The 16,250-nt window shown below is 36.8% G+C and overlaps 1 protein-coding gene across 1 annotated transcript; it reads right to left on the reverse strand.

The window, feature by feature from the left end:
- Positions 1-6,967: 6,967 nt before the first annotated feature.
- Positions 6,968-8,919, reverse strand: LOC148211964 (uncharacterized). The gene is made up of 4 exons (XM_088123277.1): positions 8,767-8,919; positions 8,277-8,378; positions 7,653-8,203; positions 6,968-7,583 (listed from the first exon to the last, which is right to left on the reverse strand). The coding sequence occupies exons 3-4, from the start codon at positions 7,911-7,913 to the stop codon at positions 7,152-7,154; spliced, it is 693 nt and encodes a 230-aa protein (XP_087979403.1). The 5' UTR covers positions 7,914-8,203; positions 8,277-8,378; positions 8,767-8,919; the 3' UTR covers positions 6,968-7,151.
- Between the last annotated feature and the right edge of the window lie 7,331 nt (positions 8,920-16,250).

Genomic DNA, 16,250 nt, shown 5'->3' on the forward strand with positions numbered 1-16,250 from the left:
ATGTACTCACCTTTCAGAAATCACTGTGGTTTTATCTTAGAAAATGGGTTTCCTTTAGGTTTAGGGCAAATTTCATATTCCAAGCTATTTTGGAACAGTGTGTGGTTCCTGTCATTTGAAACCCCAACTGTGTGGAAGCTCCAAAAAAAACACCATTCATCCACTGTTTCATTTAATCCAATATATATAGAAACGCTATAAACTCACTGTTCTTTTAGTTCTTCTTCTTCCTTTTTTTTTCCCTACCAAGTTGAAGGACATAAGCACTAATGTTAGAATTCAGACAAAAAAGTAGTATTATATTGTTTATATAATATAAACTTTAGCTATATGAGTCAAAAAATCATTTGGGTTCAATTTCATATGTTTTTTTGGAATATTGAGGAATGATTTTATGAAATTTAAAAAACCTTTTTATAATAGTTTTATGGTATTTTGGAGTTAAATGTGAATTTGAAAATTTTAAAAACAGTGTTTTATTATTCTAAAAGATCTTTCTAAATTCATTACCAAAAGTGTGTTTGAAAATAATTTTAAACGAAGTTTCTTTTCTAAAGAAAATACTTTCATTATAAGTATTTTCATAAAAAGCTCTTAATACTAGAATATTGTTTTTATTTGTTTTAATATTTCAAAAATGTTTTTGTTTTCCATAAAACTACTTTTTGAATAATATTTACTTAACAAATGTCCTGAGAGTTGAAAAATTAAACTAATAAAAACAAGCTAAGTAGAATTACAAAATTACCAAAATAAAAACAATTAAAATTTTCCTTCTAAAAAAAATTAATAATAAAATAAAAATAATTGAGAAGAAAGTGTGTAGAGTTAGAATATTAGTGATAGAGAAATCATTTTTGAAGAGAAAAATTAGTCACAAAAGTCAAATTATTGATTAAGACCAAATCAATTGCTTTTACAAAAAGCTCCTCTATTGCTTTGATTTTCTTTTTGGAAAAATGTTTCTAAATTGCAACTACCTAAACATTTAAGTTAGCGAGTAATTTTAATCTTTTAAATTTTTATATTGCCATCGTTAAAACGGGCTCCAAGCTCGTGTGGAGATGACGTAGTGGTAAGAAACTTGGACCTCGTGGTATCACCTATCATGAGATCTTAAATTCGAACATTGTACTAGTCACTTTATTGCTCAATCTAGGCAACAAACCCCAATTACAGGGATAAAAAAAAAAAATCCACAAAACATGGTTATGTATTATATTTTTTTTGAGAGGTTGAGTCAGAAAAAATCAACAGTACTGCAATGAGAGGGCTGGGATGAAGGGATTCATGAGAAAACAAAAAAAGAAAAGAAATGGCATCAAAAGCACTGTTTGACAAACAGATTAGACAGCAAGGGATGTTGGGGTAACCTTGTACCCTTTTTTCTCAAACCCTTTTGCCAACACTTTTGGTGTAGATTTATCCCAAGGACATTGATGGGATGGTTGGAACAATTCATCAAAATATGTTTTTACTTTTTTCTATAAGTTTTGGGCTATGTCCAGTCAAAAGGAACGACCCACCACCCTATACCCTACTGTTTTTTCTTTTTACTGGCCCATAGGGTAAATAAACCCTTCAATTTTAGGATGAAGAACCCTCAACTTTCTCTTGTGCTGTATGGAGCCCATCTCACTTTTTGCCCTACAATGAAAATTCCACATGCTTACTGTGTCTATGTTATCTGTGCTTTCGTGTTGGGTGATTTGAAAGATATGAAATCCTAACATCCATTTTTTAACACTATTTACCCTCATCCTTTTGGACTCCTAGAAGATAGTAGGCTAAGGTTTTAAAAGGGAGGGGAAAACTACTGAAGAAATTCTCTGTGGAGTGCTTTTTTGTTCGATAATTGTGGGGTTGGAAGGTAATTAATAAGTACCTTATCTAATAAGTTAGGCTGGAATTTGTCTCTTAATTGAATGCTACTCGTTTGATTTTAAACTTATATTATTAATGTTGCGGATATGGAGCTAAAAGATATAGCAGAGCAAGAAATTCTGAGGTCGGAGCGCCTTGGTTCCATCTATAGAGCGGCGTGGTGAGCTGGTTCGACGCGTAACTTCAAATTCGGAGCACCATGGTGCTGATTTGGAGGCCACAATGCAAATGCAAGTGAAAAAGACTAGAGCGGACGATTTCTATCCATGCCATAGTAGAGTTTTGCTAGAATGTCATCAAAACTTTTTTTTTTCCCTAAACTTTTAAATCGACTAACAGTTTGGACGTTAAAATTCTGCTAAGTTTTAACAGAAATATGAGGTATGATGCCACCTAAGATTTATTTTGTAAGGCGGGGAAAAAATGAACCTCCCACAAAATTTTGTTCGTGCTGGCCGCCACAATTGCACTACCTATATACTCTGCGCGATTAAATTTCCCCAATTTTAATGACTGAAGAGCGACGAGTTCTTGAGATTGAGTGAGTTGAGAAACTCAAGTAATGAATCAGATTAAATAATAAAAACAGAGTATTACTCCCGCAGAAAATCTAACAATCTGTTAATAAAATCGACGGCGAAACTGCACACTTATTTATGTAAAATTACAGGAATTAAAACTCTCTCAACTCCCCTTCCAAAGTCCCTTTCATTTGGCAAAGAATAAAACATAACTTGCTAAATTTGTAGAAGCATAGCGCAAAGATTGGGAGGGGAAGAATACGGTTGAGATCCCAAAATTTCAGGGACCAAATTATTACCAATTTAAAATTTCAAAGACTAAATTGATACTTTTGAAAGTTGAGGGACCAAATCATTACTTTAATAAAAGTTGAGGGATCAAATGTGTTTTTTAACCTTTATTTTTTATAAGTTAATAGTGTTGATATAAAAGAGACCGTTCTTTTTAAGAGGGTTGCTACAGTGAGAGCTTCGTTTGTATGGAAGAGAGAGAGTGTGTGAGCATTCATTTGTTGAGAGTTTGAGAGAGCTTTGTAGAGTAATTCATGAGCAATTTTTTTTAGAGAATAATGAAAGAAATCATTGTACTCTTATACTATTTTATCTCCTTTTAACATACGATAACATAAAATTGGATGTAGCATACATTGGTTTGAATTAGTAAAACTTAGGAGTAGTTTGTTTTATGGGAATCCGAGATTCCCGTTGGACTGACATCTGGATTTCCACATTTGTTTTGGGAGAATATAAGATACTCGGGAATCTTGAGATATTCGAGTATCCTAGGATGCCCATACGAGAAGCATCTTACGGGTTTTGGATGCCCTTTTGAAACACGGGTTTCTAAGATTCCCGTGTTGAGAGCATCTACTTTTTACATTTTTGCCCTTAATTTTTTCTCCATATATTTTCTTTCATCAATTTTTTAAATTTTTAATATTTTACCCTTCTTTATTTTAATATTTTAAATTTATAATTAAAATAAATTAATGTACTCATGACTAATAAACAACTTTAGAGGCTATTAAATATATATGTACATTAGATTTACATGTAAAATAAATTACAAATATAATATTTCACTTTATTTTTAATATTTTGAAGGAATTACATTATTAATAATATTTATGATCATAAATATATAATTTTAAACATTTTTTTACAACCAACATACTTGTAATATTTTTTCTCTTAAAAAAATATAATGTAATGATAGGATAAATAAATTTCACCCAAAATAGCATAAATGTCTTTTTGGAAAACAATTAAAGTTGAAATTGAAATATATATTAAGTTAATATGAATTAATTTGTTCTACCAAATAACATATAAAAAAATAAAAAAAATTAAATTATTTCAAATAAATCTATTATATTAAATGAATTTATAAATTACATAAATATTCGTAAGGGCATTTTTGGAACATTCTATAAATTTAACACATTCTCAAGAATAAATCCGGCAAAACAAACGTGACTATCCAAATATTTCCAAATATCCTTATAAATTTACCTACGAAACACACGTGGTTATCTGAAAATGCCGGACATTTAAAATTTCGGGCATCTAAAATTTCAAGCATCTATAGATACCGGACATCTACATTCCCGAAAAACAAATTACCCCTTAGTGTCAATCTGTCTTCCCTAATCTTGAATTATTATCTTTTTTGTTGCTTAGAAGTTTTAGGTTGTGTTATAGAAGGAAGAACTGAAGAAGCGGCGGGCCGGAGATCGGGCCATTGGGTCAAGCCGAGCCTGGCGTTCCCAATGGCCCCCATCAAACCGTTACAAGCCTGCTTCGTTTCCCCGATATCCGTTACAAACCTCCTTCTCGCTGTCATCCGTTAAGATTTACGTGGTGAAGAAACCCTAGGGAGGCCGAGTGACTATAAGGAGAGGGGTGAGCAAACCCTACAGGTAAGCAAAATAGAGAATAGTGACTGGATGTTAAGGGATTTCGTTCATTGAACTGACTTTGACATTGAAGCCCGTGCGACTAAGGTTGCCTGGTTTAGTCTGATTTGGATTTTGCAGGTTCCCAATTATTGGAGTTGTTGTAGACCCGAGACAATATCCATCGGAATCTTTCACGCATCAACAATTGGTGCCGTTTGTGGGGACGTGTAATCGTACAACCAATCATGACTCCGGAGAAAAGTCCACAATGCTCTGATGACGATTGTCATCCAAGAAGGAGGCTCAACAGGGATGATCCTCAAATAGGAGGAGCTGGAGACGGAACGAGCCAACTAGGAGGCCGAGAACTGCTCGAGATCCGTGTTACCGCCGTCCCGGAGCAATTCCAGAGTAAGTTTGCAGCCCTGGAAGAAAAGGTGGAAAGAATGTTTCAGCGCATGACCCAAGTACTCAAACAATTAGAGTAGCGAGAGACAGATCAATCACCTCTTCTCAAGGATCCCCGAAAGGGAAAAGGTCTTGTACCAAGCGAGGTTGAAGAATTGACAAACAACGCGTAGAGCATATTGAGGCTGAGAGGAAAGGACAAGAGATGCACCCGAATTCTTGACTGTTGGAGTCCACAGAAGGACAAAAGGCAAACAAAGTCCCCAGTACAAAATGAAGGCAAAGGCGACCAAAATAGCCCAGATCTCGAATCATTAGATTTCGACAAGGAGAAACCAGAAGAACGACCCGAGCCATCAGAAAGACAATTAGGTCAGAAAGTGAAAGAGTTTGATCTCGAAGAGCTACTAGACCAAGCTGATTCGCCATTTACAGAAGAGATCATGGAGGAGAAGGTACCTCCAAAATACAAACTGCCAACTATAAAGCAGTTTGACGGGTCGGCCGATCCGGTGGATCACCTTGATACCTTTCGAGAATGGATGGAAATATATGGAGTGTCGGAAGCAATACGGTGTCGAGTGTTCTCCTTCACCCTTAGCGGGTTAGCCGGAGTATGGTTTCGACAGCTAAAACGAGGTTCGATCTCCAACTTCAAAAGTTTGGCAAGGGCATTTGTGACCTAGTTTGTGGGAGGACGAAGTCGAAGCCGACCCGTGGCCTACCTTCTAACAATCAAGCAGAGGACAACAGAGAGCCTTGACAACTACGTTGCTCGGTTTAACTAAAAAAAGCTACAGGTTGAGGGTCTAACTGATGCGGTGTCCCTATTAGCATTCATGTCTAGAATGAAAGGATGAACACTTGTCATTCTCATTCGGAAAGAAAACTCGAGCACTTTTTCAGAGGCTCTGAGCCGAGCCCAGAAATATATGAGGGCAGGGGAATTCTTCCATTCGAAAAAGGAGTCCGAAGGAAAGCGGTTCGACCAGAAAAGGGAACAGACAGGAGATAAACAACAAGGATCAAGGTGGGAGAAGCGCGATCGAACCAGCTAGAAAGAGCTACCCCAGAAATTTGAGAAGTACACTCCCACAATAGTCCCACTTGAACAGGTGTTAATGGAAATCAAGGACCAGAAAATGAAAGCACCTTTTAGTAAGAGAAGTAAGGGGAAATACTGTCTTTTCCACCGAGACCACAGCCACGCCACCCAAGACTGTTTTGACCTCAAAGAAGAGGTGGAGGGACTCATTCGGAGAGAATATCTCAAAGCATATTTGGAGAACTCTAAAGCAACACTAATTGAAGAGAATGACAACAAGTCACATGACAAGAAAATCCGAACAATCATGGGTGGTCCAACGGTGTCTGGTCGGAAGAGAAAGGCCAGTGTACGGGAAGCAAGGACAAGTTATGATCAACATGAAGTATACCATGCCTTTCAAGCATGACCACCCCCAAAAATTTAATTCTCGGAAAATGAAGCTCATCACCTCTTCCATCCACACAATGACGCGCTGGTCATTACTCTAAAAATAGCCAACATAAAGGTGCATCGCATTTTAGTGGATGGGGGCAACTTAGCTCAACCGACATCATCTCCTTAACGGCTTATAAAGCCATGGATCTAGGGGAGAAATTGCTTAAGAATAGCCCCACACCCCTAATAGGGTTTGAGGGAGAGCGAGTCATTCCAGAAGGAAAGATCGAGTTACAAGTGACATTTGGAAGCGGGCTAAGAAGCATTGTTAAGATGATAGAATTCTTGGTTGTCGACTATGCATCCTCTTACAATGCGATATTGGGAAGACCGACCATACATATGCTAAAGGCAATATCATCCACATATCACCAATCAATGAAATTTCCAACCCCAGGGGGCATAGGAAAGATTAAGGGGGACAGTGGATATCCCATAAATGTTACTACAGTTCTCTGAGGGGCAGAATCTGAGAAACGAGAGTGTCCTACACTTGAGCCATGAGCTATAGGATAGAAGCAATTTGGTTAAAATTCTTTTCATTTCTGTTCTTTTAAAAAATTCCTGTTATGTTTTCATTCGAGTTCTCATTTTTAATAAAACTCCAGTTTTCCGTTTACTTGAGAAATTGCTTATCTACATAAACACTCCTCAAGTAGGGGGCAATAATAGAGAGGTCCTAAGGCCGAATAAGCGACAAGTAGGCAAGGAGGGCTCGGTATTCAGCCTAGGTCGGCACCCTCACCTTCTCGACACTCATCATAGAAGCATACTAGCCGACTGAAATTTGGAATTTCAACTGATTAAAGTAAACCATCCACTATGAAAAAAATTAGGAAAGGAACTACGTTGATTGATAATTCTAAATATGGCGTCAAATGAAAGCAAGACAACAACATAACATAAAAGCAATCAATACAGACAATATCGTTTTCCACCAAAGTGTTCTCCACCCTTCTACCTATCGGTATCTTCGTCATCCATGTCATCAGGAGCACTACATTCGGCCTTAAAGCGCTCCTGAAGAAAAGAGTAGTCGACGGTCATATGCTCCCTAGAAACTTGGCGAAGAGGCCAGGAGACGCCACACTCTATTGTGGCGTTCTGCAGGTCAACATACTCCTGCGTTTTCTTGAATTCCCTAGCTAAGAATTCAAAGTTGGAGAGTCGGGCGTTGGCCTCGTCAAGCCTCCCTTGCAGGTTAGCAAGCTCATCTTGGGATTTTCTTTTCTCGATCTCCAGCTCACGACGAGCACCCTTCAAAAGGCTATTGGCTTGATCTAAGGAGGAGAGGGCCTGATCTAATTCCTCCCGAGGGGCATAATGACAGTGAAGGTGGTCGATTTCATCGGCCATCCGACTCGAGAACACCACCAGACGATTAAAAACCTATCAAAGTCAGAAAAAGACGTTAGGTAGAAACACTACGACTGGTACTTCAAAACTACAGGTATTCACCTGGTGGAGGTCGCTAAGGCATGCATTGATGCTATGCTGAGGATTCGACAACCCAAAATCCGACCCACGAGACGATTCTCCGAGCCCCTGCCAGAGGTTAAACGCCCTTTCCAGGTAATCTGCCCCGTCAACATCAGCGCCATGCAGACCGAAAAACAGGAAGGTTGAAGCATGGGAGGAAAACCCTGAATGCCCATGAAAAGTATAGGGAATAGGCGTCCCTTGTAACTGAGTAGAACGCCGAGGTGTTGCAGAGGGCATTGGAGGCCGATCCTGCCGAGATAGGGGGTCTTCCTCTGTCAAATCAGTTATCTCAATGTCTGAAGCCCGACTAGAGCCGGCCCCCGAACTCCGAGCATTCGACGACTCTCTCTCTCATACAGGGAAGCGCTCTGTCTTGACATTTCTACAAATAGAGATAAAAGTCAAGCCAAAGTCCACCAAATTCTGCTCCTTAACCAGATCTGGGCCCCAACGCTCGGTATCCGGTAACTGGATGACAATATGATAGAAATTGAACGTCTCAAGGGTAAGCTCACAATTACGAGAAACTGTTAACAAAGAAAGAGAAATATCAGCAAAGATGTCCACAGAAGTCATGATAGAGCTCGAGAATCTACTTACCTAACTCCCTGCACTCAGTCGGGACAGGGAAGTATAGTCCTTTCTCATCACGGGCTAGCCAATCGCCACCAACAAGGAACCACCCGTCCTTCCAATGCTTCACTGAGGAAGGACCCATAACAAAAACTTGATTATAAGAACTAACATAAAAGTGAAAATTATCCTCGGGACTATGTTTGAAGTAATAAAGCGACATGAAATCAGCAGCGGTTAAAGGTTTCTCGCCCCCGAGGAATGACCACAAAATAAAGCAACTGATTAAAGTAGACCACCCATTCGAAACGATTTGGGAAGGAGCTACTTGATTAAAAGCTAAAAAATTTTGAAGAAAAAGAGGCAACGGTAGACGGACTCCAAATTGGAACATGACTGCATAAAATACAACCTCTCCAGGAAAATATCCACCAATACTCTCACCCGGATTTGGAAGACGAAGGCTAACCGAATCCGGGATGTGATACTTTGAACGCAAGTGACGAAGGTCCCTCACCTTAAGAGTGGAATTATCCACCCAGGACGGACGATAGGGTCGAGAGTTAGACGAAAGATTTGATGACGACCCATCATCTGATGAAGTCCACTCAAAATTTAGACCATCACTGGACGCTATGAGAATAAGGAAAATCAAAAAAATGAGGATGAAACAGAGAGTTTACCTTGAAGGAAAGGAGTGATTGAAAGTGGAAGGTGTTTAGGATTTATATAACCCCGAAGGAAGGAAGAATGCTCGACCAGTGGTCTTTAACCACTAGGTCGAGAACAGCTCAGCACACCTCCCGAAGGAACCATCAATCCAAGACCGGCTCAGCACAATCTCCAAGAGGCCGTGACATTCTCGATCATTGGTACGATGTGACACAATAGCAAGAGAGTAAAGACAAAAGTTGTTTGACACGCTATACGAGATGCCCGTGATCTCCTCGATCAAAGGAAGATTTGACACAACAAAGGGATAAAGCCAAAAGTGACTCGGCACACTGTTCGAAAAACCTATGACCTTCTCGGGCAACGGATAAAAAGAAAACCTCTTTTATCTTTGGTCTCGAGCTACGCAACACATAGGAAATCACGAGTTGATGTGATAACACCTACACGGTAACCCATATTGTCCGGCTTGACGGTCGAGGAGGAGTAACTATATTTCAGACACTCTTACTCTCAAGGAGATAAAATAAAAGTTAAAAAATATCACCTTGAGAGTAGGAGGCAACTATTATAGGAGGAAAAACCGACAGGCAAACAAGAATTGAAGAAGTGGTGGGTGGAGATCGGGCCATTGGGTCAAGCCGAGTAGGGCTCGGCATCGAGCCTGGCGTTCCCAATGGCCCTCATCAAACCGTTACAGCACTACAACAAATTTTAGTTTTAATGTCGGACAAAAAAAATATGCGGAGGAAACGATGTCGCACAAGAAAAACACGAAAGCAACCATGTCAGACACGCTAAAAAACACGCCCAATTTTAATTTTTTTTAAGTATGCATGTCGGGCCTAGCCCGCTATTGTAACTTTAGTTTTAATGGCGGGCTAGGCCCGCCATAAAAAGTTCCCAATTTTAAAATCTAAATTCAATTTTTCACCCAAAAATTTTACACCTGATATTTTTTTGCCTCTCCTGCTCCCTTTGTCGGCAAACCCTCTCTACCCTCTCGTGAAACCGGCATGAACCTTGCTCCATTACCGTGGGAAGGGGAGCAAACGACCAAGTGGGAGGTGGAGCGAGACCCAACGGTGAGGAGCAATTTCTAACGGCAGAGAGCGACAAATGTGTAGCGATGAGCTTCAATTCGGTGGCAGGGAGCGAATATACGGCGGCGGCGACAATATCGAAGGTTCCTTTCTTCATTCTCTTTTCTTCCCTCATATTCGCTCGTTTTCATCTTCTTCTAGTTTGATCAGTAATTTTCTTTTGCTTTGAGTTTGGATTATTTATCGATTTGGCTCTTTTCATCTTTGTTACACGAATGAGTTTGAGTTTGTGCTTTAAGTTTAAGTTTGTGTAGTGTGGGTAATTGAAATTTGCGTGGGTAATTGAGTTTGTTATTGCAGATTTAGGTCCATTCTCAACCTTATGTCTTTCATGTTTTTAGAATTTTCTTCAAATTGTTTCATGATGCCTTCCAAGTTGGAACGAGATACTTTATTGTGAATGATACCTTGTCCAATTGTTCTACTCCATGTTATTGGGATTGATGAATAACTGAGGCAAGGTGGATGAAAACATGTTTTGTAACCCTATAATTGTACGGCTCATTTTCTTTTTATGAATAAATTTGCAATTAGCACAAAACTTTTTCAATTGAAACCATTGTTTTATTAAAGTCCCTAAGATAGGGAACTTCTATTTTCTTTAAGGTCTCTTCTTAAGCTTATTATAGAATCATAATAGGTTAACCTTAGATTTTTAATTAGGATAAACTTTTAATAAATATTGTGTTAAGTTTATATGATTTTAAAGTTTAAATGTGGTTTTAGTTTCCAAACTTTTATCAATCTTTTTTAGTCCTTGAACTTTAGAAAGTATGATTTTTGTTCTTAAATTTCTATACGCTTTGCTTTTTTGGTTTTTGAACATTTAAAATCTCAATTTTAGTTCTCAATAACAAATGAGCTTTGCTTTTTTGGTTTTTGAACATTTAAAATCTCAATTTTAGTTCTCAATAACAAATGAGGTTGTCACATTTGATAGGGATATGGTTGAGGCTAAATGTATAATTTAATGAGAGCAGTATATTAAAATTGAGATTTTGAAAGTTAAAGGGATAAAAAAGGAAAGTGGATAATAAATTAAGGATTATAATCAAATTCCAAAAGTTCAGGCTCAAAATTGAAAATTTGTAAAAGTTGAGGGAGATACTTGGTATCACTATGTACACTTCTCTGCTATCAGTTTCCTTGTGATGTCATATTATAAGAAAATTGATGACAAGGCATGCAGTTGTAATACTGTAAACACAATTTTATTGTGTAGAGTATTAGAAGGTGTCATGGCACATGACTTACATAACCTCCAGTAATGCACTCTTATGCACTCATATGGTTATGGATGTGATTTAAGTATGTGAACTCCCATATTTGTTCTGTGTTTGTTAGTGGCAGGCTATGGTGGGAAGCTTGTTTTCTGGCTATTTAGTGTTGGTAGGAATAACAGAGGTTTTAGGGGGATTGAGAGGCCTTGAGGGAGTTCGTGATGTTGTTAGGCTTAACTCTTCCATGTGGATGTCAGGTTTGAAGGATTTTTGTAATTCAGTTAGACATCATTCTTTTGGATTGTAGCCTTTTATAGGTCAGTCGGGTTTTGTTGGTCTCGTGTTTTTTGTATGCCATTTGTATATTCTTTCATGTTCGATTTCTCATTTTAAAAAACTAAAATAGTAGTGGTTGGCTGAGTAAAACCTTTTTTTTAACCATCTCAACAAAGCCTTGTACAATGATTTTGCTTTTTGATAAGAGCTTCCTAATCATTCTGTTGGCTTTTTATCCTTCATAAATTCAAGTAGAATAAACCCTTTATTTCTTAATCTTTCATATTTGACTTCTTAAGAACCCGACAAAGTACACAAGCTTAACCATTGTTGTTGTTGTTTTTTTTGTTTTTTTTTGTTGATCAAAATTTCATAAATTTAATTATGGATAAGTCGTGGATGACAAAAAATATAATGTCAACCGAGTATAGTTTAGGGGTTGAGATGTCATTGAAAATAGATTACGACATTCAAAAAGATCAAATGTCATTTGTTGCCCATGTTTAAAGTGTGTAAATGCAAAGTCTCAAAATGTGAATGTAGTAAGAGATCACTTATTTGTTTATGGTATTGATTAAAGCTATAAGACATGGATTTAATATTGGTGATTACATATATGTCATGCGTACGATGAACCACAAGGATGTAATTGGATTCAATATTGGTGATTACATATTTGGAAGAGAGAAGATCATTAGTTTAACATGTGACGACATCATGCAATACTGCAAGATGATTGAAATAGGCTATATGTGTGTGCTCACATACATCGCGTAAGTATATTAAATCTATTTCATATCTTAGCTTCACTAATTAAGAAGTTTAATGTTTTAAGATTATATTTCTAGGTATCTTTGGAATAAATGTGAGGAGGATACACGTAAGAAGTTCTTGGTGGTTGACCAAAACAACATTGTACCGCAAATAATGTCCCAATAAACTTGTTCTAGACATCTAGCCAACAGGTTAGACATGGATAGCTTAGAACAAGTAGTACTCATCCCACATAACAGCGAGTAAGCTAGCAATTTAACTTCATTTTACTTATTTATAGTTTCTTTTATCCATTCATGAATGATAATATTATCATGTTAGGTTATTAATAGTTTTCACTGGCAGCGTTTTTTGTTATACATCTCCGAGAGAATTGTGTTTATGTATTGGACTCTCTAAGAAGTAAAATTGAAGAAAATTATAAGGGAATCATAAACACATAAGTGCCTTGAACTCTTATAGTTGAAATTTTTATAATTATGTTATTCTAATGTTTCAAATTATTTAGATCATTGAAAATGTGGCAAGCCAAACATTCTACTCAACAATCTCACAGTACTACAATTTGGAAACCTGTGAAGGTAACTTTGCATAACTCATAATAATGTCGTAGTAAATCCTTTATATAACTCATAATTATGTTATTTTTCAAATTTTCTATATGTAGTGTCCTCGGCAATCAGGTTCTATCGAGTGTGGGTACTATTTGCAAAAGTATATACAAGAAATAGTGCGGAACCCTGATACTCCTATAACTGAACTTGTACGTATTATCATATACTTTTATGTGTTTATATATGATTTGTCTTTATATTAGTATTATCTTTCTTTTTTTTTTTGTAGTTTAATACAAAAAGTGCCTATCAACAAGAAGAAATCGACGAAGTTCGAATAGAATTGACATCTTTTGTTGGGCGATTTGTGTAGTACCTATGAATTCATTAATTTTGTTTATTTGATGTAAGTATTTGGTCCAGACTAGTTTCTGTCTAGTACTTGGTAGATTAGAAGTACTTTGTCTTGTTTATGATAGGTAGAAGTTTGAATGGTGTATATATGGTACTGCATAAACAGATTAGTTTTGGATTATTATAAAAGTATTTGATTGATGTTGAATGTGTTGGATTGTTTTGTTTTATATATAGAAGTCCGGATTCTTATGCTGAATGTAGTTTTGTTGGAGTGACGAGTGGTCCCATTTGTTCTTGTGTGGAAGGGTGTTAATATAGAAGTGTTTGATTGTTGCTTAATATAGTATATTGTTGCTTTCCAAGTTAGTGTTGAGTTATTCTAAAGTAGAGAGGTCATGTTGGAATTTGTACTTGTTTGATATACTCTTAAATAATTGTGTTGTGAGTTTAAGGTTAGTTATTGAGTTAATTTTTAGAAGATCATGATGTTGAAATTAGTTTTTCTTGCATATTAGTTTTTGAGTTTCAATAATATTGAGAATTATTTTGTGTGAATAGGTTGGAAGGAGATATATTGGTTGGTTAGTTTTGAGTTATATTCTAAAGTGGAGAGGGTCGTGATGAAATTTGTACTTACTCTTGATTATTTGTGTTTTTTGTTAAGTTTTTATAGAATAGTTTGGAAGGGAGATATATTGTTGGCTAGTTTTGAGTTATTCTAAAAGTGGAGAGGTTATGTTGAAATTTGTACTTTTGAAATTTAGTTGCATTATGAGATATTATCATAGGTTTGAAGGAGATATATATAGTTGGTTAGCCACGTCTGGGCAATCAACTATTTTTTTAATTAATTTATTCACAAAATAATGACGGTCAATGTCTGTCACAAAATATAGTCATTCTAAGACGTACATAGACAATGACCCCCAAACAATGACGTACAAATAATGTCACACAAAAGATGACGAACATACAATGACGGACATAAACCGCCATAAAAAATTAACGAAATAAGGACACTCGTAAAGATGTCGGTTGTTGCCCATCATGGTTATCCTTTCATGACGGGCATGTCCGTCATGGAAAAAGAATATACATGACGGGCAATGCCTGACCTTAAAACTATTGTTTGGGATTTTGGATTCAAAATAAATGAGAGCGCAAGTGTACACCCGTCACAAGTAGTAAAACAGAACGAGTATTCCGAGTATCGATTCTCAAGGACAAATGAAGTCTTTTTTATACGAAATGTTAATGATCGGTGACTTTGTAATTGAATTTGGGGTGACAAATAATAAGGATAATGTTGGTTTTGATATTTAAAAACTCAATGCAATAAACTCAGCCCAGTTACTTCAAATTAGCTAAAAATACACAAACTTTTTTCAACTAGGCGCCAGATGTCTCTCATATATTTTATTCGGTTTTACTTCGCCATCTTCTTATGTCTAAGTGATTTTGAAGGTTTAAGTCCATTCCTAATATGTCTATTAGAAAAAAGAACTTAATTTAATAAAAATCAACCGTAACCTTAGGTCGAGGTCCTATGTCTAGGCTACCCGAGCGAAATCTTTATGTCTAAAGTATTTCTCTCTAAAGTTAAATCAGTAAAGTTGTGAAAATGTATCAACCCTTTCAGTATTGTTGCTTGGTTAAAACATTAATTAGTCAAATCAAGTTTCAACTTATGGAAACAACTTTAAGTGATAAAATGGGAGAAAAAACGTCTTTTGCCTTGTTGGATTTTAAAAACTTTAACTAACTATCCATAACCGGGCTTGGGAAAAATAAATTTAGCTCATGCTGATAAAGGAAAAACAGAATTAAATGTTAATGGAAGTAAAATACATGATTAAAAGATGAGTGTAACCCGAATGACCCTAACCCGTTCTCTTTCAAGATTTGGGAGCAATACTCGGTCGATTCCTCAAGGTTGAGTGATTACAACTTCGTAATGAGATCGAGAGAGAGATGAGTAACAAAGAACTTGCTGGAATTTTAATTAAATAAGATTAAAGATTACAATTCAAGACTAACAAGCTAAAAATAAATGGTGAACTAGAAATAAGCAAGGTTTAAAAAATAACAACTGAAAGACTAAAAGAGAAAACGTAAATAAGCTGAGAAGGAATGTCTAAAGCTAAAATGATCACTCCGGGATGATCAATGAAGAGAATGGGCTACTGAATTTATAGGGACTTCAAGGTGGTTAGGAGGTTGAGAGCTTTGTGGAGAGCCATCCATTTCAAACACCTTTTGGTTGGTTAGTTGTTGAATTGGCAACCTTTAATGCATGGAAGACACATGGTAGAGCTTGGGAAGGATTCAAATCACATCAAAACGTGCGTTTTACATTAAAGGTAATCTCAGGATTGCGGAAGGCGTCAGACGCTTTGCTTGGAATTTTTCTGCACAAAGGTGTAATTTTCGTTAGAAATCAACTCTAAATGATGTAAAAACGTCCTATGTGCATGTATAACCTAAGATAACTTAAAATAAAAGGTTTTGGATACTATAATAAGCTTAAAATACGGTTTTCGAGTTTAAAACGTTAGAAAACAACACACATTTAGCTTCTTTTTACGTTTATGAACAAGGGAAATCAACTATCCGTCATGAAAGGGAAACAAGGACACTCGCATAGATGTCAGTCAATGACCGTCATTTTTAGCGTTTAATGACAGGCAATGCCCGTCATGAAAAGACAAATTTGTTATAGTGCAAGCCCGCTTCGTTTCCCCGACATCTGTTACAAACCTTCTTATCACTGTCATCCATTAAGAGTTACGTGGTGAAGAAACCCTAGGGAGGTCGGGTGACTATAAGGAGAGGAGTGAACAAACCCTAGAGGTAAGCAAAATAGAGAATAGTGACTGGATACTAAGGGATTTCGTTCATTGAACTGACTTTGACATTGGAGCCTGTGCGACTAAGGTAGCCCGGTTTAGTCTGATTTGTATTTTACAGGTTCCCAATTATTGGAGTTGTTGCAGACCCCGAGCCAATATCGATCAGAATCTTTCAAGCATCAACAGGTTGATTTAT

The sequence above is a fragment of the Momordica charantia genome, assembly GCF_013281855.1.
Source record: "Momordica charantia cultivar OHB3-1 chromosome 4 unlocalized genomic scaffold, Mcharantia_2.0 BLBB01000004.1, whole genome shotgun sequence".
NCBI classification, from domain to species: domain Eukaryota; kingdom Viridiplantae; phylum Streptophyta; class Magnoliopsida; order Cucurbitales; family Cucurbitaceae; genus Momordica; species Momordica charantia.

Coding starts and splice junctions, on each gene's coding strand:
- LOC148211964 (XM_088123277.1), bottom strand. CDS start 7,913: ATGCCCTCTGCAACACCTCGGCGTTCTACTCAGTTACAAGGGACGCCT. Junction 7,584..7,652: donor GCCTTAGCGACCTCCACCAG/GTGAATACCTGT, acceptor TGACTTTGATAG/GTTTTTAATCGTCTGGTGGT.